Raw genomic sequence first — 27,642 nt, 5'->3', positions numbered from 1 at the left:
GCATAAACAACACGGGACCTGGTCACCCCAATAGCATCCTCAGCCAAACAAGACGCAAGAAAGGTAGGCACCTCAGTAAAATATTGCACCCCAGTGCCAAACTCAGAACTCATAGAAGCCAAGACATCAGCTGCCACATTCTGCTCTCTGAAGATATGCTTAACAGAACAACTCCAACCATCTTGCACCTTTAACTTGCAACACCTAATAAGGCTAAACAGGGGGTGTGTGGAAATAGTAGAGCTAGAAAGAAGAGCCACAGCCACACTAGAGTCACTTTCCACCTCCACATCACGAAAGCCAGACTCCCAAGCCAAATGGACACATGACTATATTGCACAAAATGGTTTTATTTTTTTGTAATTAAGTATGCCTTAGTCTTTTTTAATTAGTAATTAGGTTTTAATTATTATTTATTTAGTGAATAATTAATAATTAAATATTTTATTAATATCATAAATTACTTAATAAATAATTATTTTAAATTATTTTGTGGACTTTATATATACAAAATTAGTTTATTTTAGTTTAATATTTGTAATTAAGTAATATCTTAGTCTTATTTAATTATATTAATTCTTCTTTATTTAATAAGTAATTATTATTTAAGTATTTTAATTAATTTCATAAATTACTTAATAAATACTATTTTTTTCTTAAATAAATTTGCGGACTTTAAATTTATTTTTAATTTCCGAAAATGGATTTGGGCCTCCAAACCCTAAATCCAAGTCTCAAATCTTTCTCAAGCCTCAAACCTTAACCAAAAGACTACTATGAGGCACTTATGACTCAATTAGGCTTGGATACTCACGTAACTCGACCTAGGGTTTTACAATTAGAGTTTCGATCTCAATATACGGTTAATACAATATAAGCAAACCTACCCCTTCCTAGATAAGATATAGGGAAGGGAAAAAACATCAATTTGGTGTCCATGTAAGTAGAAAGATGATCTATTGAATGCTACGTCATAAAAAAACACTTAACTTAATAGATGGAGGGACAAATCGACTAATGATGTAACTTGTAACTTTAGGTTTGTTTTTATTAAGTTTAAAACATAGGGACTAAACTGTTACATGTAATCAACCCTACTAATAACTTTATACTTAGAAACTTTTTTTCCCAACCATATGACATTGGGTTATAAACATTAGTTGGTTTTCGAAATCTATTGATGCAGTGTTCTAACAAAATGTCACATCTTTCTTTCAGCTTGAATTATATAAATCTATTGATGTATATTTTCACAACTCTTCTAATATGGTTTAATGCATTTCCTAATTGCTAGACCTAATTACCCTTATTTAAAAAGTATTGAAATGTATTAATATTTAAAGAGTATAGCGTATAATAGAATATTTTAACATAGTCGCACGGCTATACTGCACAAAATATATTAATATTATACTGTTACAATATATTACAATATAAACCTTAGTTGGTTTTCCAAATCTATTGATGTAGTGTTCTAACAAAATGTCACGTATCTTTCTTCTAGCTTGAATTATATAAATCTATTGATGCATAGTTTTCACAACTCTTCTAATACGGTTTAGTGTGTTTCCTAATTGCTATACCTAATTACTCTTATTTAAAAAGTATAGACGCGTGGCTATACTCTTTAAATATACTGAAATATTTTAAATTTATTAAAATGTCTTAATATTTAATATAGCATGTATTCGAATATTTTAAAAGTTTAGACGTGCAGCTATACTGCACAAAATATATTAAAGTTTAAATAGTATAGCCGCGCGGCTGTACACATTAAATATATTCAAATATTTTAAAAATATAGTCGTGCAATTGTTCTTGATTTCACTGTTCAGGCTTCGAATATTGAGGTTCGAGAGGCAAGTTTGTCTGCTTTAGAAAGTGTCCTAAGGCATGCTGGGAAGAGCTTGAGAAGTGCTGTTAGAACTCGTGTCTACTTGCACCTTAATGATTCAGTTCGTAATATGAGGATGACCAAGTTCGGATATCTGCTTCAAGCATTTTGGGTATCACATCCCAGGTATGTCATGGATAATATTGGAACTTCTCCAATATCTATATCTTGCCATCTATTGTTAATTTTGTGAATGAGCAATTACGGTTTCTAATTGTATTTAGTTGTCACTTAATCATGATGTTCATGATCCATGCTTGCTAATCCATCTAGTAATAAGTGATTCTTTTATAAATAATTGCTAAATCATTTTTCTCTCCTCTTAATATGTTTTGTCTTATGATATTTCAACAAGCATAAAAAACTAAGATTGATCCATAATGCTCTGTTATGTTTGTTGACTTAAAAGATTATATAAACTTGAATATGAAACATAATACCAAAATTTTCGTACTTAGACTAATCAAACATTGAATCATGTACTCGTATCTCATATCTTGTCTTAAAAACTAGTTTTAAGGTCTTGATTCGGACCTCAAACATCGAATCCTAGAATTTGGACCCTAAACTACAAATACCTCAAATCCTAGAAACTCGTTGTAACTATGTAAGTTTAACTTGTCTTGTTATTACTCTAGTTTTTGTTTTTAGGGTTAAAGTTAGGAAGGGGGGGAAATGATTTGTACAAACACACACTGTAAAGGTGTTACTGAGATAATTTATTTGCAAGTCAATGCCGTTTTCAACGTAGTAAAACCTCATTGGCCTATTACTTTAGTTGAGACAACTTATCCCAATTAAAATTGGGGACAAACTATTTTTTGTTTGATCCAATACTATTTTAATTGACTGTAAAGAATTTATAGTTCAAATAGTTAAGAGTGATTACCAATGTAATTAACATAATGTGACTTTTTAGGATTATGAGAGAAACTCTCATACAATGAGGACGACACTTTTTGTTATCTCTAACCAATAACACAATAATATATAACATTACTTTTCCACGTGTAATCGTATAAAACATCATCGGGCTTTCCGCTGGTGATACAAACTAATTCTGCTCTACGGATTAGGATCCACATCTGTCCCACAACAAATTGAGCAGTGGCACACCGAGTACCGACATGTCAGAAAGCAAGAAGGTAGCACAGAAGCTCCATGCTACCTCCCGATATATTTCAATTCGCGCTTTCCCGTATCAAAAATTTCCAACATCTCCCTCCTTCCCAAATTTTGGAGCCAAATGGCGGAAACAAAAACACGAGGCCCGGTATATTTGTAATTATTTTATTAAGGTAAAAATATTATTAATTTCACGTTAATATGGTTATTCTCAAATAATAATAATAATTATAGATCACGTCGTATATAAGCAATTCGTCGTTGTGTGCAAAACTGTAAATTGTGGTTTTAGGCAAACGGGACCTCTCTCTGTGTGACAAACACAGCTCGAGCTTTCTTAATTTTCCGGGAAACTTTTATCTTGATTTTCCTGAGAAAGTTGGTCCCGGCTCCGTCACAGCACCGACTCCAAGGTCAAAATTCCGACTTCTTTTTGAATCTTTCTTTTTGTTGTCTGCGTTTGGCCGAAAGAAAGTTACAGAGAACCGTTTCAAATTCATTACATTTCTGCTTCCGTTGCTTTAATTAGGGTTTTCGCACCCGAATTTGGGTATTTGCATTGATTCCAGCGGCGTAAATTGTCTCTGAAGACGGTGGCCGATTTTTGAAGTCTTCAAAATTCGATTGTTCAGCTTCTTTTTGGTGTTCTTTTTTCAAGGTTTGGTTTTGGGGTTCAATGTGAAATTAGGTTTTGGGTTGTTATATTTTGAGGGAGATTTTGTGGAATTGAATGGTTAGAATATGATTATCAAACGGCCTCTGAAATTCGAAATGCCAAATGTGAAACGTTGCAAGCTCGAAGAGCCCGAAGCTACACCCTATGAATTTTCCGCGAATCCGAAGAAGCGGAAAACGAATGGGTACAGCTCAGTTGGCAATGGAGAGGGCGAAGATTTCAGCAGCGGTTCAGGTTCTTCGTACAACGACGAGTTGTCTTGGCCCACCAAAGAGGTCCAGTCAAATTTGGAGCGATTGATTAATCAACGAGCGTTGAATCGGAGCTCCGGGAAGTTCCGGAGGTCGTCACGAGGACGAATTCAGATGCTTCCTTCGAGGTTTAACGATTCAGTCATTGATGTATATAAAAATAGAGAAACTAATTTTGACGAAGAAGAAGGTTATGAAGTTTTAGTAGAAGATGATATAGAGGGAATTGAGAAATTGGGTTTTGTAAGAAAGAGCCAGGAGGATATTTATAGGCACAAGAATTCGAAGAAGTTCCAATATTATGGGAAGGAAGAACAAGAAGAAGACGACGTGGATTGTATAGGGTATAACCATTTTGATCATAGAAACTATACGACTTTGAACAAAAGTGGGAAATATAGAGATGGGTTTAGTTTAGGGGGCATGGAGAAAATTAGCAAAGCCAATGGTGCAAAGAAGAAAGAAATATATAAACCACAGGACTTTGCTTTGGGTGACATTGTTTGGGCTAAGTGTGGGAAGAGCTACCCGGCTTGGCCAGCCGTGGTGATCGACCCCATATTGCAAGCTCCAAAATCAGTTTTGAGGTGCTGTGTTCCTGGTGCTATATGTGTGATGTTCTATGGGTTCTCAAAGAATGGAACACAAAGGGTAAATCTCTTAATAGTGAAACTTTTTTTTTTTTTTTTTTTTTGAAGTACTACAAATTTGTTCAGAGTGGAGTTTAAATGAACGTTGATGTGCAGGATTATGGGTGGGTGAGGCAGGGAATGGTGTTCCCCTTTCCGCAGTTCATGGACAGGTCTGTAGCTCATTAGTTCTGTGAAGTTTTCCTAGTTGTTTAGAAAAATCTTTGAGCATTTTTGTTCGTCCAGATTTCGGGGGCAGACACAGTTATACAAGAGCAAGCCAAGTGATTTTCAGATGGCAATAGAGGAGGCGTTGTTAGCAGAAAATGGGTTTCTGGACACAAGCTTTGGGACAACAACTAATTCAGAGGAAAATCCCGCCCAATTCCAAGAGGCTACTGGGTTTTATCAAGATCAGGAATATTACTCTCAGAGCCATGTAAGTTTTTTCTTTTTTACTCTGGGAAATCCCTTTTTCTCTTCATTCTTTGGATTTCGGTACATCTTGAAGAATATAATCCGGGCCTTTAATACTTTCTTGTGAAGGACTCATATAATCTTGGCCTGTTTGGAGAATGCTACACGGTATAACCTTGAATGAATACGTTTTGACATTTCTATGAGAATTTAAAAGGGTTACCTTACAAAACTGAATAAATAGCAGAAAGAATAACAAAGATGGATAAATAACAAGGGTCAAGACAACTCTTCTTGCGTTATTTTCAGTTTTCTCTTTTGGTTGGCTATTTGTCATGCAAAGATTTTGATTTTTAGCCTAGTTTTAGATTTCAGAATTTTTTTCCTGTGCAAAATTTTGTTTCCATGCTATAAAGTATAATCTTTTATTTCAAATGCTATAGTTCATTTCATCCAGTGAATTTATTATGCAGGAAGCATATCATAAAGACACAAGGGCTTGTGATTGTTGTGGTTTGGTTACTCCTTCTAAAGCTATGAAAAAAATGAAGGGCTCACGTTCTGAAACCCAACTTTTATGTACACATTGTGCCAAGGTTCAAAATGGCCTCATGTTGGAATTATTTTATTTTTTAATTTTTAAAACATAATTATAGGTTCCTAATGCTTACATTCATCTTATGTAGTTAAAAAAATCAAAACAATATTGTGGCATATGCCAGAAAATATGGCACCACTCAGATGGTGGGAATTGGGTGAGTTATCTGCAATCTATTATTTTCATCACCATCATCATCATAATTTGTTTCTTTAATTATGTGGTTGAATGGTTTGACAGATTCTTGGTCTTAATCTATGTCTCAGGTATGCTGTGATGGTTGTAATGTTTGGGTGCATGCTGAGTGTGACAAAATTTCCAGTAATGTTTTCAAGGTATATCTTTCATGTTTACTTTGAACTTTTTTCCTCTCTCCTATGCTTTACCTAATTTTGATAAGGAATTGAGGGTTGCTAAATTGACTGGGGTTCAGGACCTGGAGCACATTGATTACTTTTGCCCTGATTGCAAAGCAAAGTCGAAGTGTGGATCATCAGATTTGGTAAAACGTCAGAAAAAAACCAGGTATGTTAGAAATGTTTTATTTTGCTCATTTCTTCTGGTGGCAAGTGTATTTCTGCCTTTATAGATTTTCTTTTAATGTTTCCATTAAGATAACTGAAGGATATGGCAATTTTTGAAACAGTTCTGCTCTACACGTCCAGAAATCGTTGAATCCTGAGCAGATAACTGTAGTTTGTAATGGCATGGAAGGAACATATGTTCCAAAACTTCATATGTAAGCCCTTATCTTTTGTAAATGCAGAAGTTATATTGAAATGAATTATTCTATGTATTTTTGTGGATTCCATTCATCATTGTCAAGTTAAAATCATCCATACTTGCTGGGTCTGTCAGTTTTCTTTCACCAATTTCGGGCTTTCCAGTAAATCTAATTGTGCTGTTTTATTGAGTAATTCAAGTCAATCATTTCAAGTTTCAGCTATACTGTAAAGTGAATTTATTTTCGGAAGGATTTTCAGAGCTGCTTCTAATTATGTTATGTTGCAGGGTTATTTGTAAGTGTGGTTCTTGTGGGTCAAAGAAGCAGACACCTAGTGAATGGGAAAAGCACACAGGCTGTAGAGCAAAAAAATGGAAGTATAGTGTGAAAGTGAAGGCTACAATGCTACCACTGGAAAAATGGGTTTGTACCATATCAGTTATTCTGAAAAATTGACTAGATTATTGGGATTTCTCTATAGTTAATCTCATTTAGAATATGTTTATTGCCATTAAAGTAATTAACAATAGTTTGTTTTAAGTGTAATTCTGATAAGACCTCAATGACCCCATTTTTGTTTTGATTGTAAAGAATTAACCTTCAACTCTTTTTTTCTTTGATCAAAACTATGCATAATATTGATAATCTACAATTTCATACTAATGCCGAGTATTTTCCAGATTGCAGAGTATAATGAACATGGCTTTAATCCTGCCAATTTAGATAAGAGGCGTCTGCTTGATTTTTTGCAAGGTGAAATAAGTGCCACATTCTTTACACATTATCTTGTGTGTATGCGTATGTGTATGTGTATGTGTATGTGTTGGGAAGGGGGTGCGGGGCTCTTGTGCTTATGTCTTAATGAGGTGTTTGGTTGATGAATTTGTATGGTGAGGAGACTCACGTGCATCTTTGTTTCAACAGAGAAGTATGAGCCAGTTAATACAAAGTGGACAACGGAAAGATGTGCGGTTTGTAGATGGGTTGAAGATTGGGAGGATAACAAAATTATTATATGCAACAGGTGTCTGTCTCCACCATTTGTTATATCTGTGCCAATTCTGCATATTTAGATAATTTGATTTAGTCTTCTTTCTGGTGCAAGATTTGACCCTTTTTTTTTTAATTATAAAAAAGCTATTAGATTCAAAAGTTTTATATATAACTTTTGTTGCTATGTCCAGGTGTCAGATAGCTGTGCACCAAGAATGCTATGGCGCAAAAGATGTGCAGGATTTTACATCGTGGGTTTGTAGAGCATGTGAAACACCTGATGTTATTAGAGAGTGTTGTCTTTGTCCTGTAAGAGGTATGTTGCCCATATCTAGTGTCTTGAGTACTTCTTAGTTATTTTGTCTTGATTTTTGTTTAATGCATACATTTTTGGTGTTTTTACTGATGACTGTTTTTTAATTGTTGATTTAATATTTAATGGTGTACATAAAATATCTTTATTTGAGTTCTCACCATTTTTTTTTTCTATTTCAAACGTTTATTTTTGTTCTCATTTGATTATTATTTTTCATGTGAATAACTCATTGTTAACTAATACTTATCGTCTATATTTCCTTCATCCTCAATTTGGAAGCTTATGTGAATATTCTCTTTCCTTCTTCCATATCATGAATAGTCATGTATATTTTTGAATAATCTTAATGGTGTACACCGAGTTTTTGTATCTTATGAAAAAAGCTTATGATTCATATTAAGCATGAAACTTACACGATGATGCTACTTTATATATTCAGTAAAGTTGACTGCTTCCCTTGTATATTTGCTGCTATTGACTTGAAAGTGGTTTGTTCAGGAGGTGCTTTGAAGCCTACTGATGTTGACACCTTGTGGGTTCATGTCTCTTGCGCTTGGTTTCGCCGTGAAGTTGGTTTCTTGAATCATGAGAAAATGGAACCTGCTGTTGGAATCCTCAAAATCCCACCAACTACTTTTTTGAAGGTAAAGTTGTGTTTCAAATGATCTTGCAATGGGTATAATTTCTGACACTTACTGTTTTCTTTTCCTTTCTTGTTGACTGAAAGGGGTAATTTTTCTTGGATGGTCTTTTGTTATCCTCCATGTTTACTCCTCAAGTTGGGAAAGGACTTTAGCCAGTAATTTTTGTTCTGCGATATTTATATATCTTTTTTTTTGGTCTGGTTTTTACATCATGGTAAAATTTGCAGTCTCTAATTTAATTTACGTTATCTTCTGGAGTGCAGCGTTGTGTAATTTGTAAGCAGATTCACGGTTCCTGCACCCAGTGTTGCAAATGTGCTACTCATTTTCATACAATGTGTGCATCAAGAGCAGGCTACAGCATGGAAGTAAGTGTCCATAGGGTGGTGACTTTTCCTCTAGTAGTTTGCACCTATCTTTTAATGGCTAGAAGTAATGTGTGAACAATGTTGGTGATTTTGATCATATTGTATCTTGAACTTTCAGTTGCACAGTCTAGAGAAGAATGGGATACAAATCACAAGAAAGTTGATATATTGTGCAGTTCACAGGTTAGAACTGTGGTGTATTTATCTTATGTTTAGTCAAAGTAGTATTTTCTATTGCTCATACCAGTGAGGTGGTATCCATTTTTGGTTGCAACTTATTGTGTGTCACATCTGTTGATTCATATCTTGTTTCCAATGCAGGACCCCAAATCCAGATGCTGTTGTAGTTGTGCATACTCCTTCGGGGGTTTTTGCTGCCAGAAACTCACTTCAAAATCAGAAGGGGTGCTTCAGGGGTGCAAGGGTGGTGCCATCAGAAAGGACTGAGCTTCCAGAACCTTCGACCTCAGAGACTAACGAGTTTGAACCACTCTCTGCTGCAAGATGCTGTGCTTTTAAAAGATCAAACTATAAGGTAATTTGTGTTAGAATATTTGCACCCCTTTCATTATCTTTTGATTTTTGTTTTCCTGTGGAATTTCTCATAACTTATTTTATATGAATGTTGTGAACTGTTTTTTTTTGCCTCATTGTTTCTGAGTTGATTTGTTGATTGTTTTATGTTCATTATTTTCTACCAGAGAGGTGAGCAGCTAGCAATATTCCACCGACCAATGGGGCCAACACATCATTCCTTGGACACAATAAATAGCTTGAGTACATTTAAAGTAATATTCTTGTCCTTGTTGATTTAGACTTTTTATTGACTTCTAATGTTAAAAGTCTTGTTTTCCGTATAGACAATATGTATTTTTCTTTGGTGGATTGGTGTGACAGATTGACTTAACTTTTATTAGGAAGTAGAAGATTCTAAAATTTTTTCTTCATTCAAGGATCGGCTTTTCCATTTACAGGTAAGTCAAACTTCTCATATGGCTGTAGTTGCTAACTTTACAGAGTTGGATGTTCTCGATAACATCTCCTGTGCAAAATTCAATAACTGTTTCTTGTTTCAATTTCAGAAAACTGAAAATCACCGGGTTTGTTTTGGGAAATCTGGAATACATGGATGGGGTCTATTTGCGCGTAGGAATTTTCAAGAAGGAGAAATGGTACTTAATGAACTTGTAGTTTCATATATAAACGTGTTTTTGCCCATGTGCTCACATATGGATTTGTTTCTAATATGATAGTTCACATTACCGACAGAAATTGAGACTTCTATGTGCTTGCTTGAATTTTTTAATACAGTTTTTGAAATCTTTTTTTATGAACAACTTCAAGGAATTGTCTTTGAGTATATTATTTTAGATTTTCAACAACCACAAGGTTTGTTTCGTGTTATCCTTTTATGGTAATATGTTTGTTTGCAGGTTGTTGAGTATCGTGGTGAGAAGGTGAGGCCTAGCATTGCAGATCTGAGGGAAGCACGATACAGGCGGGAAGGCAAAGATTGCTATGTGAGTCAATTTTCTTAGGGTACTCTTTTGTTTCCATATGCAGGTGTTGTATTGTCTTGGCAGTAGATAATTACAAGCATGTGTTAGCTAATAACTTTTTTGCAGGTTGAGGAATTCAAGAATACATTACATCTCTGTCTTGGCAGTAGATAATTACAAGCATGTGTTAGCTAATAACTTTTTCACAGGTTGAGGAATTCAAGAATACATTACATCTCTGTTACATGTGGAAAAAATGTAGGAACTTTCTAATTTGGAAAGTGTAGTTTTATGTAATCATTCGTTTCCAAATTTATCCTCTTATAGAAAGTAGGAAAAGCTCAAAAATGAAGATAGAAACAAAAAAATGGTGGTCGTATAGAAGAGAGGTTGATCCGTCACATTAATGATACCTTAAAGATATGGGATGTTTATGTTTATGTGCCAGATCACTTTGACTTGAACCCGTAGAAATTGTGTGCACCTACGTACCCAACTTGTTCAAGCACCTACCGCAGTCACCTCTCTTTCTATCAAATTTTATTTGTCATTGAGATGTGATTTTTAAGTCTATGAACTATTTTTTTTGGCAGCTCTTCAAGATCAGTGATGAAGTAGTAATTGATGCTACGAATAAGGGAAATATAGCACGCTTAATTAACCATTCGGTGAGTTCCATTTTTCCCTATTCTCTCCATTTTGCGTGAAGGTGTAGCTAATCACTTGGGGGTTTTTGGTTTTGGGTGCTTGTGGCTTGGTTTAATCTGTAATTCAAGTTATCCATCACAAGTCTCGATTGGTTGGATTTGCTAAGTGCCATGCAAGCACAACTTAAGTTGTAAAATTTGGTCAATGCTTGTATTTCCCTTTGTTGGCAAAACGTGGTGTAATAGAAATGACTTTCCAGAGTTCTGGATGCATGCACATCTTGCATATCATGATGCTAAATTTAACCACCTGTGCTGCAGTGCATGCCCAACTGCTTTGCAAGGATCATGAGCGTGGGTGACGAAGACAGCCGAATAGTTCTCATTGCTAAGACTAACGTGCCTGTCGGTGAAGAACTAACGTAAGTCTTTTTCTTTCCGGGTTTGGTTTAAATTTTGCTGCATTGGTTTAGATTGACCCCGATTTGGTTTGGAAAAGTAACGTTACCCTCCTGTTCTCTTTAACAGGTACGATTACTTGTTTGATCCGGATGAACATGATGAGCTGAAAGTCCCCTGCCTGTGTAAAGCTCCCAACTGTAGGAAATTTATGAATTAGTTCACAGTTCTTACATTTTTTTTGCTCCCAATTCATCTCTGCACAGAGCTGACCCATCTCCTAACCAATAAGTTCACCTTTTCTTTCTCTTTTCCCTGAGCTTGTAATTCTTTCAAGTTTCTTTACTGCTAGTCGTGTTGTAACCATTCAGTTACAATGTAATACCCCAAATATTTGGCTGCGGCCTTTTTTTCGTGTAAAAGTTTGACAGATTATTATGCAATCTTCTCATGTCTAACTGTAATTGTTGCCTGACAATATTGATATTTCAGTATATACACAACCAAATGTTTTATTTATTGCTGTTAACTAAAGAATTAATAATGGAGCTTTTCTTTTGGGTACTTGGTTTACCATTTGTCCTTCATTTATTTAAAGAAGGAAGCTTGGTTCCGAGGAGCTCCTCCAATGTGGTTTTGACATTTGTCAAATTTCAGCAAAATTGATTAACTTCCGGCAGAAAAAAAGAGAAGAGTAATGCTACTCTTATCACATTTTGTATACCACATCCTATATTAGTTTATGTGGCAGTTGAGGTGGACGGTCACATTAATTAGAATTATTTCAATTTTTTTTTCTTTTAACATTTATCAATTGACAAAAAAGAAAAAGAAAAAAAAAAAGGAAACAAAACAACCCTAGCGAACGTGAAAATTGGTTCTCCCCTTCTCCTCTCCGTCGTTCCCCTCCTCTTCTACAGTAAGCGTCTCCTCTCGCGTTCTTCATCGCCTATCCTCCACCATCAATTGGCACTCCACTGTCCCTCCTTTGGTTATTGGTGAGTATATATCATTTTTTCTTTTCTTTTCTATCAATTCTTTTTTTGATTGGGATTTTCTATTTAGAATTACAACTTACTCTTTTATTTAGTTCAATTGTTGAGAAGCACGATAATGGGCACTAGAAGATCAGCCAGTGAATCAGAGGACACTAGCCACATCAACAACAATAGCCCAATTGATCAAGGTAATTCTTTTCATTAGTACAACAATTAGAACTTTGTTTCTGATCTTGCATTCTTGAAAATTACGTTAGTATGGCTTCTTTTATTTTTGGTATGCGCTCTGGTAAATTAGGTAAATTATTTTTACTTTAAAATTTTAGGAATGGAAGAATCTTCTGCAAGACTAGAGAATAATCAACATGATGATGCAGTTGAAATGAATTTTAATGGGATTGAAAAGGAAAATAATGGGGATGAAACTGAAAATAATGACACTGTAATGAGTGTTGAAGAGAATATGGGAGGCAATCAGGGTTTCCAGTGATAAGGAGATCATCAACAAATGGAGATGATGGAAATTTGAAATATGTTACTATTTCTTGTGCTCGAGAAGGAAAATCAAAAAGTAAGTCAGGTAATTTTCTTAAACCTCGTCCAAGTATAAAGAATGATTGCAAGGCTCAGCTTAGGGCAGGTTTATTGAATGGAAAGTGGAAAGTGACTCAAATTTCATAATTTATCCATAGATCATGAAGAGTAAAAGCTTCTGACTTATGTTTTCGTACTTGCAGGTTCTAACTAATTCAGAACAAAAAAAAGGTTAAAATTATTTAATAAGGCATGAAAAGAAACAATGGAGAATGACCATAAGTCATCAATGGAGGAGAACGAACATGAAATAATAGCATCCCAATCCCAATCAAAAAAAGAATTGATAGAAAAGAAAAAAAAAAAGATACATACTCACCAATAACCAAAGGAGGGACAGTGGAGTGCCAATTGATGGTGTAGGAGGATAGGCGATGAAGAAGGCGAGAGGAGACGCTTACTGTAGAAGAGGAGGGGAACGATGGAGAGGAGAAGGGGAGAACCGGTTTTCACGTTTGGGTTTCATGTTCGCTAGGGTTTTTTTGTTTCCTTTTCTTTTTTCTTTTTCTTTTTTGTCAATTGATAAATGTTAAAAGAAAAAAAAAATTGAAATAATTTTAATTGATGTGGCTGTCCACCTCAGCTGCCACATAAAGTGGTATAGAATGTGATATACAAAATGTGATAAGAGTAACATTACTCAAAAGAGAATATTTAAGGAAGTTACTCTTCAGTTTTAACTTTTAAGAAGCCAAATTTTTTCCAAATCGTTATTTAAATGAACGAGACTCAGTTAAATTGAGCTTAGCCCCCGAGGCTAATGGTATCCAAGCATTTTCTCTTCATATTTAAATCAAATAGCTTCGTATATTTGTATTCTCCTCAAATCTTTCCTTTGCTTTCTTGCATGTGAAACTAATGGCCGAATATGTCCACTCCAAATAAATAGGGGTTTCTATTCATTCCCAAAGAATTTATCTCTCCATCCAAGTATTAATGAAAATCTTTAACCACAAAAAAAAAAAAAACTAAAATTGCTTTCAAATTTAATAAATCTAAAAACTAAAAAGGCCCCATGAAAGATACGGGCCACGTGGAAGTCCAGCTTAGAGAAAATACTATTGCTCTACCGGCCCATAATGTAGGCCCATATTTTGAATTCAGTTTGTTATATTTTTGAATTTGAGGGTGGCGCGCGTATAAATAGCAAAGCCTTGGAGCTTTGAAAGAGCGATCGCTTTAGTTTTGGCTCAGAACAACCAAACACACACTGAGAAAATGCCGAAACGCAAGAGAGCCGTCGTCACCCAGCCCCAACCTCCTCAAATGCAAAAGCGTATGAGAAGAACCAAGACGATTTGCTCTTGCAGTTCTCCTCGCTTCACTGACAACTCCGCTGGCTCCACCTTTTGCTGGTTCTCTCTCTCTCTCTCTCTCTCTCTCTCTCTCTCTCTCTCTCTCTCTCTCTCTCTCTCAATTTGAACTTGAATTTCGAAATTTCGTGCGCAAATGCGTTTGTGCCTATGTGTTTGAGTTCATGAATCATGAATGAGATTCTGAGTGATGACTTGTGATTTGATTTGAATTATTTTGCTGTACAAAACAAATGTTGTTTCTGTGTATTTGAGCTTCTATCTTTACGTCTACATGCATGCGATTCAGAAATGAAGGATTTAGATTGAAATCGGAGCTGTGATTTGAATTTTTCTCTATTTTGCTCGAAATTTGAAGCTGAATTATACTTTGCATGTGCGTTGTTCTTCGAACTTTATGGACTTCGATCTTTCTACTTTGGTCAAAATTTTGAAAAGTTCATGATTCAGTTAGTTCAATTTCAAGCACAGATTTGAGTTTTCGTAGAGAAAAATATGTTTACTGAGAACGGTATGATATATCTGTTTGTTAGTTGCAGAGGAAGCTGTTCTAATATAAATCTACATTGATCGATTTCTAAGAATGAAAACTCTAGGTGTTTTGGTTCCTGTTTGGTTGCCGAGAAAAACAGAGAAAAGGAGAAATCTACATTTTTCACCAGAGAAATCCTGAGAGTCCCTCTGTGTTTAATTTGGAAAGCATTTCAACAGTAACCAAACAGAGCGTAACTAATTTTCGAATTTTCAGAGGCCGTAACTAATTTTCATTTGTTGTATTTAAAAAGGTACGAAGAGGACGTTTGGACAGAGATCGCCAAGTATCTAGAAGGAAAGTCACTGGTGATGCTCGCAACGACATGTCGTTGGTTCCACGGTCTGATTATGGAAGGGAGCATATGGAAGTACGCGTGCCTGCGTGATCTTCAGGTCCCTGCTCCTGTCCACGTGGCATTCAATTGGAGGAACCTCTACGTTTCAGCCTTCGGTACGGATCCGAGCCTCCTCCAGATCTCAATTATATTAGAATAATAATATTAGATTAGACTGGTTTAAAACGAATTATAATCGTCTGATCAAGTGGGGTTGCTAATGCTAATGAACCAATTGGGTTTGGTGTTTTGCAGATGGAAGCCATTCTTACATGTTCCGCCAGAAGGAGAAGCATATTGGTGAGTGCGCAATTTTACCTCTGTTTTGGTGGTTTTTGTGCGCAATTTTACCACAAGTAGGAAAATGTTGTCATTATGTCACGTCAAAATTAATAATAAGATAACACATGATTATACTCAAAGAAATCTATATGATGTAAGATTTGCATGACGTTTATATGATTTTTTTGTTTTTTGTTTTTTTTTTTGTTGTTGGCGAAATAAGATTCATATTAAAAGATGATTGTGTGCTATGTATCATAACTGGATTGAAGACAATAAGTAGTGATTAGTGAAGACAATGAGGACTTTTGAAGACTGTCGAAAGTCAGTGAGAATCTTAGCCAACCAAAGGTTTATTAGTCCTTACTGTATTGGTTTCTATTTTTTTCTTTTCAAAAGTCAATGAGAACTTCTAGCAAGTCATAATGGTAAGTAACTTTTCTTCGCGTACACATTTTGTTTCTCCTGACTTTAGAAATTGATGCATGTCTAATTTTCAGCTGGTTTCTATGTTCTTATGTGTCTAATTGCATTGCTAGAGTGCAGTGTGGACTGATTGGCTGTCACAGGTGTCCTGTTTCTTTAAAATATAAGACAAATGCTTTCTCCTTATTCTCTTGTGCTGAACAATAATCACAAACCTCACCATATGTATAATAATTTCCACAGAAGACTAAATGAGTTTCTTTTCGTATTTGTTTGGACTAATCAGACTGGATGCGGATTGGTGCATTTTCCGTTGAATCTTCAGAAGCACTCTTGACAGAAAGGCTGAGAAACCCAACGAAACTCCCAGAAGAAGATACCATGCAGAAAATGTTGGAGGCCTGCGGCTATTGTGTGCTGGATAACGTTAAAGCTGGGATATGGATAGCTGGTAACTTCAGCTGCACTTAATCATCCTGCCATTTTCTTTCAGACAAATGAAGATCAAATTTTTTGTTTTTCTTGAACACTTCAATTGAACTTCAATTTTCAACTCAATGATTTCCCACAGATCTCCAACTTGTTCGATGCCCCGTCTGCGAGCTCAATACATGTGATGGTAAGGCAGAACAAAACCCATCACTTCTCAATACTTGGGTTTGAACTTTGACAGATGAAATTATTAGCTATTTGTTAAAAGTCCTTGGAAAGTCAGGGGGATTGGAGGCAAAGGGCTTCAGGGTCTCTCATTTCACGTTTGTTATGCGCAGGAACAATGCAGACACTGGATGCAAGGCATATAGAATTGTTCTTGAGCGAGGGGTATCAGAATGGAAGCTGGGAATACGAACTTATCGGTTCCCATGATGTCAAAAAGCATGTCGATGGTGCTTCGGGGGCTATTTTCGATCTCAAACACCTCAATGACTCTCCAACATCTGGTAACTTCTTCAGATGCTCTTTGCCCTGCTACTGCTCCAATAACCCAAAATTAGTCAACGTTAATCTCATTAATTAGTCTTAATGTTACCTCTACTTCTGTTTGCTGAACATACAAGTTAACGTGGTCAAATTTCCAAATGAAATGGCAGCAGTCTTTAATCTCAAGTCATGGGTTGGTAAACCGAACGACTGGCAACCAAAGGCTATCATTACTCTACATTCAGTTGCAGTCAACACCAACTTACAGAAAAATGAAGGTAGAAAGAGAAAAAACTTCTGATTTTTCCAAGCTCACGTATATGAACATAAAAATTGCATTTCCTTTAGCCATTTGTTGATCGACAAATTTATGTCTAATTTTCGTATTTTCGTCGAATTTCTTGATACCAGGACTTCAAGTCAAATACCAAGTGATGAGAGCTGGAGCTGGAGGTGAAGTTGTATCTATTAGAATCTCTCAGCAGCTCCTGTAAAGTCCCATCCCATCCCATCCCATCCCATCCCATCCCACTGGTCTTAGCCAAAAGTGAAAAACATTCCCTTCTGATAAACTGATACCCATAAATAAATAAATAAAAAAAACAAAAAAAAAAAAACAGAAAACAAACCCATATTGGGGTTCATTAAACTAGTAATTAGTAGCTTAATTTCCTGTTTACTCAAATTAAAAGGGAAAACATAAAAGCTTTGAGATAGTTTGGTCTTCCCTGTAGAATTGATAAATACACGTGCTGTGCTACAAATATAAATTTTAATTTTAGTTGATCTTACGTACACTCCTTGGCAAGTGGATGTTAGTTGCGTATTAATCTTTAATGGTTGTTTTTAGCTTACCAAATCTGTGAATTTAATCTCTGACTTTGGATTTAAAACTTAAAAAAATGTGGTTAAAATAGGATTTACATGTGATCTGCGCTCACTGCTGACCTTTGGCACACAAACATATTCTAATTGGTAAAATCGTACAAAAGCAACGATCGTGGTGAGTGATGACCACTTCTTCTTATGTGGGCTATAGCTACCATTACTTCATAAACTTTTGACTTTATAATTTGTTGAAATTTTTTAATGAATCTCTCCTACAAATTCCACCTTCTCATCCTGGTTTTAGGCCTTTTGGTATTATGGACATCTTAGACATCTTCTTCGCCCTTCTCTTCCTCTTCCCCCACATCTATGCCCGAGACGACTGCCCGGTCTCCGTCTGTGGCTACACCGGCTTCCCCATCCGCTTCCCGTTCCGGTTACAAGCCCGGCAACCCGAAAACTGCGGCTACCCGGGCTTCAACCTGACCTGCAACAGCCAGGGCCTAACAGTCATAAAACTTCCACTTTCCGGAGAGTTTTTCGTCAGAGCAATCAGCTATGCCACTCAAGAGATTCAGCTCTACGACCCCAACAATTGCCTCCCTCAAAAGCTTCTAAGTCTCAGCCTTGCAGGCTCTCCTTTTGTTGCTGCTGTGTATCAAAACTACACCTTCCTCAGCTGCCCGGCTTCCTTCACCAAGTCAAGGTTCACCCCCATTGACTGCCTCAGCAACTCCACCACCTCAGTTTTGGCCACGCCTTCCACCGCCCTTGCAAACTCCATGTCCACCACGTGTCGGATTCTTGCCACATTGGCTGTTCCGGTTACCAGGCAGGTCCAGACGGAGGACGGGTTCTCGACCAACCTTGATTCGGATCTTTTTTTGACTTGGTATGAACCCGCTTGCAGTGCCTGTGAGATCCAAGGTGGAATTTGCGGACTCTTAAGCAACACCAGCCAAGAACTTGTCTGCGACTACAATTCAACAGCAGGTTCTTTAATCTTCATTATTTCCTAATTCACAGATTAATTGCCTAATTGAATTTTCGAAGTGTGTTCGTTCGTAGAATTGGAATTAACCATGTGAAAATTTTAAAAAAATTCTATGCATTATGCCAATATTACTAATTAAAGCGATGTCAACTATGTATCAGGAAAAAAAAAAAAGCCAACTAAAAGGATGAATAGAAAACTTCATAACTAGATTTTCCCTTATACTATGGCACACGTTAAAGGTTTCTTTATTGATTTGAAACGTTCCACTTCATATGTTACAGGGGCAGGGCAGGGGCCAAAAGTCAAAACCCAATAACTACTTCTTTCCTAATCTTTTTCACTTTTTTTTTAAAAATAAATTTTTTAAGGGATAAGAAAATAAATTAATAATAATTGTTTGAATAAAAAGATGATAATAATAACAAGAAGAAAATGCATTGGGTGGCCACTAAGTGGAATGCAATTCTAAATCTGCAGAGCAAGAGCTTGTTTTCCAGCACTAAATAATGGCTTCAAATTCCAGGCGGATCAAACAAGGGCTTCCAAGTTTTCAGGATCATTTGCGTGTCCATCACGGTACCAGCCCTCACCTGCGCAGTTGGGATAGCCTGCTTTGCTTGCATCAAGGATAGGGTTCCTGGTGGCTCTGCACAACGAAGCGCCACCGCAGTTGCCGCCGAACCACAACCGCAAGAACCCACCATTGTAACCATGGGTCTGGACCAGACCACCATTGAGTCATATCAGATGCTAGTTCTTGGTGAGAGCCGCCGGCTGCCGGGGCCCAACGACACCACGTGTGCTATATGCTTGTCGGAGTATCTGACCAAGGAGACGGTGAGATGCATCCCGGAATGCAAACACTGCTTCCACGCTGATTGTGTTGATGAGTGGCTTCGGTTGAACAGCACATGCCCAGTTTGCCGAAACAATCCATCCCCGGCACATGCCGACTCAAACTCGAACAATGTCTGATTTTATTATTTTTTTTTAACTTCTGCATTTTGTGAACTTTTACTCACTCGTTACTGTACATAGTGGTTAAGATTTTGTGGTACTTTACCCTCCATACCCAATTTTTGTGTGTAGATATTTTCCTCAATAGAATGTGTAACTTTTGGGGTTGAAAACTCAGGCTTATAAAAAAGACGAGCAAATCTAAACCACAGATAATGCACAGGGCAGCTTCTACAGAGTGAAGTTGAAAAAACAAGAACATGAAATTGCATCAGTCAAAGGATCAGACATTATCCATCAAAGGTATACATACAAGTACATAAATAGTCAACAACTGGGCAGAGATTGAAATATTAATATACACTGAACTCCCCCTGTTCATTCATTAAAGGAGAGGCTTTCCTCTACAAAGTAAAAAGATGAAGTACATTATATTCTCATTTCTTTGCAAGCAGCTTCTTTGGAATCTTCTCGATCGGCGTAGATTTTAGCATAAAAAGCCTAGCAGCGCGCTCTTGCATAGTACCACCACATTTTAACCCACGAACTTGCAGTTCAGACTTTAACCTTTCCAGGCCGAGAACCTACCATAATAAGGTGGAAAAATCATGTTAATGCTCACTAATGATTTGATGTCAAGGCATCCCTAACTAAAATGAGCATGGTAGGAGAGATGATGGTGAGAGCTGTGATGAAAAAAGCAATCAGGTAGGTATGCATAAACTAGCATGGGCTTTAATTTTTCTTGGAAGTGGACATCATGATTCATGACCACAAGGTAGAGTTATCTTGTACATATTAAACAAAAAATCAGTTTCTTGAAACGGCAGTGCCTTAATATATATATATTTTTGGGTCTGAAACAGTGCCTTAGTAGATTTAAACGAAGCATGCAAAAAACCTACATCACCCTAATAAGCAACAATGGCTGCATAGTATATAGCCAGAAAGATTATAAATGTGACAAAATAAACTTCTCAAAAGCATACCTCCATTTCTGCTGCTGAATTGAACTCATCAAAATTCAGTGGCTTCTCTATCTCTGCAGCGTCTCCATTTGCAACTGTTTCTTCCTGAACTCGTGGATTGGATTCTGAAGAACCATTGGCTTCAGAAACAATTGATGTAGTTTCATTTCCTTTCACATCACCTGAACTAGAAACCTTCTGGGACTGATCAACTACATTTAGATTTCCCATATCCGGTCCATTGCAATCCATCTTTTCCTCTTGCACTGCTTCAGGTTTCGAAACCGCATCAGGCTCTGAATAAGGGGTACTTGCACTCCTAACTATGTTCTCTTCATGAATTACTGATTCAACCACGTCATTCTTCTCACTGTGAAGAGATTCTTGACCCTGTGTTCCCTGCACAACAATCTCTTTCTCTTCCTCAGAGCCGCTCTCACCTGACCCTCCACCTGAGATATCACCATCCTGATTCCTACCAGTCACAGAATCCAAACTTCCCTCAGCATCCTTACTTGAATCTGAGTTATTCCCACTATTTAATACAACGGATTTCTCCTTTTTATCTTCATTATCACTGTCATCATCCTCTGTATCACTGTCACTTTCACCCATTTTTCTCTTGCCCATCCTGACAAAAACAACAAACTCAGATGTGAATACCAATAAGATTATATTTTATTACAAGAGAGAGAGACAGCTTTGATAGCAAAAAATTTCTGAACGAAAATGTAGTATTGCTGAAACAAAGCTCTGCAAACAGTAGAGATTGTTCCAAAACTTAAGCTACTCTAAACCTACTGAGGCCTTCTGGCTTAACCAAACTGAGTATGAACTATCATATCTGACCTTCATAACTTTATATTCCTGACCTTCATAAAGCAACAGGAAACTGATAGAGTAAAGAACTTGGCTTTATCAGCCAAATATTCAGCAACACAGAATCTAGCCAAGCAGTTCCAGAATTCTGAACTTTAATTAACATATAATTTAACCTCTATACTATAACTAACATAAGTCCAAATCATTACAAAGACCAATTCACACAAACAGCCTTCATTTACCCATTCCATTACTTCCTTTTATTTTCTAAGCTTCCTATAAACAATACATATCATGAAAATCATCAGCCATGTTGAATAAAAGGATAAATCTTCCTTCAATTTCACAACTTCCAAAAATCTCCTAGCACACAATCAACATAACTAACATAAGAGAAACAGAACCCATTAAAATAAATCAAATTCCTTACCAAATTTTCATCCTTTTCGCCTGTGCCACCGCCTTCTTGGCCGGCCCTTTACGCTTCCCACTCACAGCCTCCTTAACCGAATCCAAAACCTCGGAGACGCAGCGCTCCGACTCAGCTCTATACTTGGCCACATATTTTTCAGCCTCGGCGTCTCCAGTTCCCTTTTTGCCCTTCTTCGCCAGATTCTTCAGAAAGTCCTCTGCATTCTTCTCAAGCCTCCTCTCCTCTTCCTCAGCCCTCCACTCCTCAAGCTTCTTCTCCGCATTGACGTGGCGCAGCCTCCGACCGCTCATATCACGACACGCATCGAAATTGCTCGTTTTCTTCTGCCCGGCCTTCGTCGCCGCTCCACGCAGCAGCGACCCAAAACCACCTTTCCCGCCGACGAGCCGGAGCAGAAGATGGACCGTTGGGAAGTACGGCACGTCTGAGGAGCACGAAATTACGGAATCATCCTTGAGCTGGCGAGTCCCGGTAACGAGACGCTGGTGGTGGAGGGGTATTTTGGTGATTTCGAGAAGGCGGTTCTTGATGGAAGCGGCGGAGATATCTGGGGCTGTGAATTTTAGGGTAAGGGTTTTGCCCTCCAAAAGGGTCACAAAGAGGTTGTATGTCTTGGATTTGGTGTCCTCCATTGTTGACAATTCAAGGGGTTTTTAGGGTTTCGACGGACCAAGATTGTTGGCAATCGAGTCGAAGAAGGAGAGAAGGAAATAAAGTTGGGTTTGGGGATCGGATTTTGTATGGTTCTCGGGTTTCTATTTTATCCTATCTGTGGGATCAGATTCCGGGTCGGGTATTTATTTTCTTTTTGAATAAGAGTTCTTTTTAATATTTAAATTTAAGAAAATATAAAATACATGTCAAAAGTTGTTAAAACTAAATAACTGCCAACGGGTCTAACCCAGTAAAAAATGGTCTTGACTTGCAGATAAGAGGTTTCATATTCGAACCCCAAGAACATCTTAGTTGTGTGTGTGTGACATCTCATTTCATTTTAATTTAGACTATCACTTGTACTATAAAATAAATAAATAAATAATTTCACTCAAATTCACCACACTGCCAATCAAGTAGCAAATTAACTTTGAAACTGAGGTCTTAGTTTGAAAAACCGCATAATTAGTAATAAATTACATGAAGTATTCTAATAAGAGTTTGAGGTTCTTTTTAATGGTTTTTAATGAGGTGAGGATTGCCTATTGGGCTAATTCAACAACTTGATCCTTATGTAGGGAACTCACCTAATTCCTTTGGCTCGAGTCTGATAATAGTAAACTATCACTTTTGGTAACAAATAATTTGTAATGAAATTAGTTAAATTAGTCTTTTATGAAACTAAAAAATATATATTTAAATGAGTTATTTTGTAGTTAACATTTTTCCTACCAATAAGAGGGATAAATAGATTCAATTTTCACAAAGAAACAAACCGGGGCAAGACTGTTGTGATTTCCTTGGTGAGCTTCAGCCAAGAAACAAAGAGAAAATAAGAAAAGGAGAGAAAACTTTGTCTCCTCTGATACGAATCCTAGAGCCTCCCACTTAGAGCAAAACAGACCCGACAAAAACCATTCACAATTACTTCAATGGGAGAAAGGGGTCGGGGCTTTCAGGTGGATCCGAATTTGCCCAGATATGTCTGCCAGAACTGCCGCAACTCTCTCTGCGTCGTCGGCGCCGATTCCTATGCCGAAAAGTTCTTCAACGATTTCTCTCGCTCCGGTTAGCTTTTTCTTTTAATCCCTTTCTTATTTGTATTTACCATTTATGAGTGCATGTATACGCGCAAATTTGAGTTCTGGGCATCGAATTATTGAATCCCATTTGGTTTCTGGAAGTTTGTGCGAGGTTTCAATTGGAGTTTCAATGGGTGAGACTGTAAATGATTTTCATTGAGGGCAAATTTTGAATTGAAATGGATTGACCCTGGAAAGTATTAAACCAATTTCGTTATCAAGAAAATGGCTTCGGTTTTGATTTAGTGAGTTAAATTGTTGCTCTTTTGAACTTTTATTGCTGCTAAAACACCTTAAGTTTGCTGCTTTTGGCGTTATGTTTTTCTTAATTTCTTGATCAAAGTGTTTAAGCTAGAAATGGATCTTATAGCTAGCTGACCCTTGTGAATATGCAATTCATTAAGTATGAAACTCTTCGTTTGTGGAACCATTACTAGAATGGGAGCTGTGTTGGACTTTTGAATCCAAATGAGTGGATTATTTGACCAGAATCGTATGATGCTTACCAAATATAAGATTTCTTGTGTTGGCTATTTTCAGTGGAAATTTGAGTTTGTAATTTTATGGGGGTTAAGGGTTTTGTTGATGGCCAAGTGCAGTGATGTGTGGAGAAAGGATTGCTTTCTTAATCAGTAAGCGGTTTGGTGATGAATATATGCAGGCATGCAGGGCTCTTCAATGCATGGGGCAAACAGTGTGTTATCAACACGGATGGACAATTCTTTTGTTGTGTTACCAAAGCAAAGACCCCAGGCACAAGGAGTCCCTCCTCGTCCCCGTGTTGGAGCCGCCCAAACAAGCCAGTCTGGAAAGGCAATGGATGAGTCCTTTGTGGTTGTTTATAAATCTGAGTCATCAGCAGATGGTGGTGGGGCCCAGTTGCCGTCACCTGATGGAGGACCTAATGGTCCTTTGCAGCCTAACAATTCTGGGTTTCACTCTACTATAACTCTCCTGAAACGGGCATTTGAAATTGCCACCACCCAAACACAAGTATGTATAATAGTGCAAAAGAACTTTAAATGGAACTTTACAGTTTCCTTTTGATAGCGTCTACTATGTTGGTGCCAGAAATTGTTTTTTAAAAAAGAAGTTATAATCTCTATGTTTCTGCTAACATTTCCAGGTTGAGCAACCTTTATGTCTTGAATGCATGAGGGTAGTGTCTGATAAACTTGACAAGGAGGTTGAAGATGTGAATAGGGACATTAAAGCCTATGAAGCCTGTCTTAAACGCTTGGAGGGAGAGACAAGGGATGTTCTTAGTGAGGCTGATTTTCTCAAGGAAAAACTAAAGGTGCTTACTTAATATGTTGTCCATGCATAAATCACTGTGTGATCTATATTTGGAGAGTGAAATAAGTTTTTTTTATTATTTATTATTATAGCAAATATGCCTTTATTCAGGGGAATGGTGAATTTAAAGATTGCATGACCAGCAGGGATGCGTTTGTCCTAATTAATATCAAATACATCTGAGCTCTCATCCTAAGAAACCTTCAAAAATGCGGTTTATTTTATATCAGCATATTTAGTATCATAGTTTTTCAAAGTGAGGTCTAAATGCTCACTCTTCCTCTCTGGATGCTTTTTAAGATTGAGGAAGAAGAGAGAAAACTTGAAGCAGCAATTGAAGAAATGGAGAAACAGAATGCGGAAGTAAATAATGAGCTGAAGGAACTTGAGTTAAAATCTAGCAGATTTAAGGAATTGGAGGAGCGGTATGTTCCTTTTCCTAATGTTGTTTGTTGATTTTTGTTGGTTTACTTCCTGATAAAATATCAAGTGTTCTTCACTATGTATCAGATTTCATATCGTGTACTCACCCTTTGAGGTAAACCTGGGAAATCCTGATTGTTTATTTTGCTTAACGTGTAACAGGTACTGGCATGAGTTCAATAATTTTCAGTTTCAATTAATTTCCAATCAGGTGTGTTGCTGATCTTCTTCTCTTCCTCTGCTTCTCTAGCAGTTGCATTACAATCTTCTAGGCAGTACAGTTTTCCTATATGTTCTGAATTTATGTTGATATTCTGGCAGTTGTTTGGTGTAGTCTAAAGTGGTTTCAAAAGTTTCTTTGGCATTGAATTATTATTATCTAATGGTTGTCTTCACAATGTGGCTTCTGGTAATTTTATATCTGTTTGTCAGCAATTAGTTTTTTTGTTGTCCTCATCAAAGAAAGAGTTGCGTACATTGTCTTTGAGTCTGAGAAAAATCTTTCCCATCCTTTTTTAGTATTCCTTTTATGTCCTGTTTGTACTTTGAGTCCAAGAAAAATCTTTTTGGTTAACAGGAAGAGAGAGATGCAATTTTGTCCAAGATAGAAGTTTCACAGGCGCACTTGGAGTTGTTGAAACGAACTAACGTGCTCAATGATGCCTTTCCTATCTGGCATGATGGAGAATTTGGTACCATCAACAATTTTCGACTTGGACGACTTCCAAAAATTCCGGTCAGAAAACTAAGAATGCATTTTCCTTCTCCTTTGAGAATTGTCTTAGCACCAATAAATTGAATCTTTCCTTCTACCCTTGAGGGACAGAAAATAGGGTCTGATATTGATGTTTACCATGTTGTGAATACAATTAGGTTGAGTGGGATGAGATAAATGCTGCCTGGGGTCAAGCCTGCCTTCTCCTCCATACCATGTGTCAATATTTCCGTCCAAGATTTCAGTATCCTTTTTACAAGACAGAAGAATTTGTCATTTAACCTGTTGTAAATAATTTCTTAGTTATATTGTGTTGAAATGGCCTTAATTCATTACCTTCTAGATATCGAATAAAAATACTTCCTATGGGCAGCTACCCTCGGATTATGGACAACAACAACAATACTTATGAGCTGTAAGTATAGACTATGTCTTTAATTTTATTCACTATTTAATTGTTTTTTGACATCTAATTTCAGTATTGTAAAGTTCAAATTTAGTAGATCCCCCTTTAGCAGTACATCGTGCATGAAGTGGAGATTACCCAAATGTTGAGTGGCTAGGATAGATGATTATAAATTAAAACAAATATTTATATATGTTTCTTATGTACAAATAAATATGTCTATGGATTTGGTTTGGGGTTGGGGTTGGGGGAGAGATCTCTGAAATTAACTGTATTTCGCAATTCGGGTTATACTTTCTTTTTTTTTCCAACATTTTGTTGGATGTTTTAATTAACTTGAGTATTTATTAGGTTTGGTCCCGTGAACTTGTTTTGGAGCACTCGGTATGACAAAGCAATGACATTGTTCTTGACATGCCTTAAAGACTTTGCTGAGTTTGCAAATTCCAAGGATCAAGAAAACAACATACCACCTGAAAAATGCTTTAAATTGCCATACAAGTAAGTTTTTGCAGTCTACATCAATAGTATGTTATATCATGTTCAAAGCATTTGCTGCCTCTTCTTGGTATTCATTTTTCATAGATGATACAATATTTGCATTAATGAGCACTGTAGTTTATCTTGTTTACCCTTTCAATTGCTTTAACACACATGAGAAGCATGCAACATAGACACAAGTCTTCATGGTTTGACAAACTTTATTCTGCATGGTTATCCATGTACTTAACGAATGTCATGTATAATTATACTTTCTCTAGATACCTTTTAATTGTCTTGGACTTTTTCTTTTGCAGGATTGAGAATGACAAAGTGGAAAGCTATTCTATCACTCAAAGCTTCAATAAGCAGGAGAATTGGACTAAAGCTCTAAAGTACACCCTCTGCAATTTGAAATGGGCTCTGTATTGGTTTGTTGGGAATACGAACTTCCAGCCTCTTTCTGCAGTGTCTTCACATGCTGAAGTTCCAGGCGTCAGCTCATTGTACACAAGACGTGGTACCGACTCCAAGTCTGAGTTCCGAAACTCATCTAATCCATGACAGAGATTGAATACGCAGCATACATGTATATAGAAACACGTAGATTAGTCTTGTGCAGTTAGTAGCATTATTTACAGTGTATTAGTAGTACCGTATTGAAATTCTCAAAATATTAAAGCTAAAGATTGCTGTTTTTCTTTTTCTTGTATACTTGTTGAACATCAGATTCTTAAGAAAAGAAAAATTGTATGAAAGAGGATGACTCACACGAACTGTTTTAAGCTTTGTCTGAATTTCAGGTTCTTATCGTTCTTATGAGCAATGTGTCTGGCTAAGAAATATTAAACCCAAAGGGAACTTCTTAGTGTGCCCTAATTAAGTTGTTCACGTAATCCCAACATGAGAAGTCCTATTTCTGTCTTCATGGAAACAGAAACCGATCACTGGCATGAAACTTGCATGAGCATAATTACAGCTGTGGGGCTTCAAAACTG

At 36.8% G+C, this 27,642-nt stretch overlaps 5 protein-coding genes across 6 annotated transcripts; 4 read left to right on the top strand and 1 right to left on the bottom strand.

Annotated features, from left to right (window-relative positions):
* Positions 1-3,290: 3,290 nt before the first annotated feature.
* Positions 3,291-11,644, top strand: LOC117617831 (histone-lysine N-methyltransferase ATX3). Of its 2 annotated transcripts, XM_034347403.1 has the most exons (23): positions 3,291-4,597; positions 4,693-4,748; positions 4,822-5,014; positions 5,466-5,588; positions 5,679-5,747; positions 5,857-5,925; positions 6,024-6,115; positions 6,237-6,329; positions 6,602-6,737; positions 6,995-7,067; positions 7,239-7,338; positions 7,499-7,623; positions 8,122-8,267; positions 8,531-8,635; positions 8,754-8,818; positions 8,957-9,170; positions 9,337-9,423; positions 9,553-9,609; positions 9,718-9,807; positions 10,069-10,155; positions 10,728-10,802; positions 11,103-11,203; positions 11,310-11,644. In XM_034347403.1, the coding sequence occupies exons 1-23, from the start codon at positions 3,761-3,763 to the stop codon at positions 11,398-11,400; spliced, it is 3,084 nt and encodes a 1,027-aa protein (XP_034203294.1). In that variant the 5' UTR covers positions 3,291-3,760; the 3' UTR covers positions 11,401-11,644. The 2 variants fall into 2 exon arrangements, with proteins under 2 accessions (XP_034203294.1, XP_034203295.1); XM_034347404.1 differs by lacking the exons at positions 5,466-5,588; positions 5,679-5,747.
* Positions 11,645-12,293: 649 nt separating this feature from the next.
* LOC117618313 (probable F-box protein At3g61730) lies at positions 12,294-17,087 on the top strand. The gene is made up of 9 exons (XM_034347903.1): positions 12,294-12,366; positions 12,505-12,664; positions 14,871-15,070; positions 15,210-15,254; positions 15,949-16,113; positions 16,234-16,281; positions 16,433-16,603; positions 16,754-16,861; positions 16,995-17,087. The coding sequence occupies exons 1-9, from the start codon at positions 12,294-12,296 to the stop codon at positions 17,075-17,077; spliced, it is 1,053 nt and encodes a 350-aa protein (XP_034203794.1). The 3' UTR covers positions 17,078-17,087.
* Positions 17,088-17,703: 616 nt separating this feature from the next.
* On the top strand, positions 17,704-19,533 carry LOC117618830 (putative RING-H2 finger protein ATL21A). Its single transcript, XM_034348566.1, has 2 exons — positions 17,704-18,404; positions 18,932-19,533. The coding sequence occupies exons 1-2, from the start codon at positions 17,729-17,731 to the stop codon at positions 19,381-19,383; spliced, it is 1,128 nt and encodes a 375-aa protein (XP_034204457.1). The 5' UTR covers positions 17,704-17,728; the 3' UTR covers positions 19,384-19,533.
* A 71-nt stretch (positions 19,534-19,604) lies between these two features.
* Positions 19,605-22,346, bottom strand: LOC117618829 (replication stress response regulator SDE2). Its single transcript, XM_034348565.1, has 3 exons — positions 21,586-22,346; positions 20,355-20,964; positions 19,605-19,949 (listed from the first exon to the last, which is right to left on the bottom strand). The coding sequence occupies exons 1-3, from the start codon at positions 22,218-22,220 to the stop codon at positions 19,803-19,805; spliced, it is 1,392 nt and encodes a 463-aa protein (XP_034204456.1). The 5' UTR covers positions 22,221-22,346; the 3' UTR covers positions 19,605-19,802.
* A 654-nt stretch (positions 22,347-23,000) lies between these two features.
* On the top strand, positions 23,001-27,414 carry LOC117619759 (beclin-1-like protein). Its single transcript, XM_034349787.1, has 10 exons — positions 23,001-23,310; positions 23,986-24,317; positions 24,451-24,621; positions 24,921-25,045; positions 25,206-25,254; positions 25,621-25,779; positions 25,917-26,002; positions 26,102-26,173; positions 26,516-26,665; positions 26,962-27,414. The coding sequence occupies exons 1-10, from the start codon at positions 23,175-23,177 to the stop codon at positions 27,206-27,208; spliced, it is 1,527 nt and encodes a 508-aa protein (XP_034205678.1). The 5' UTR covers positions 23,001-23,174; the 3' UTR covers positions 27,209-27,414.
* The last annotated feature ends 228 nt before the right edge of the window (positions 27,415-27,642 follow it).

The sequence above is a fragment of the Prunus dulcis genome, chromosome 2, assembly GCF_902201215.1.
Source record: "Prunus dulcis chromosome 2, ALMONDv2, whole genome shotgun sequence".
Lineage (NCBI taxonomy): Eukaryota > Viridiplantae > Streptophyta > Magnoliopsida > Rosales > Rosaceae > Prunus > Prunus dulcis.
This window is presented reverse-complemented; position numbering and strand designations above follow the sequence as displayed.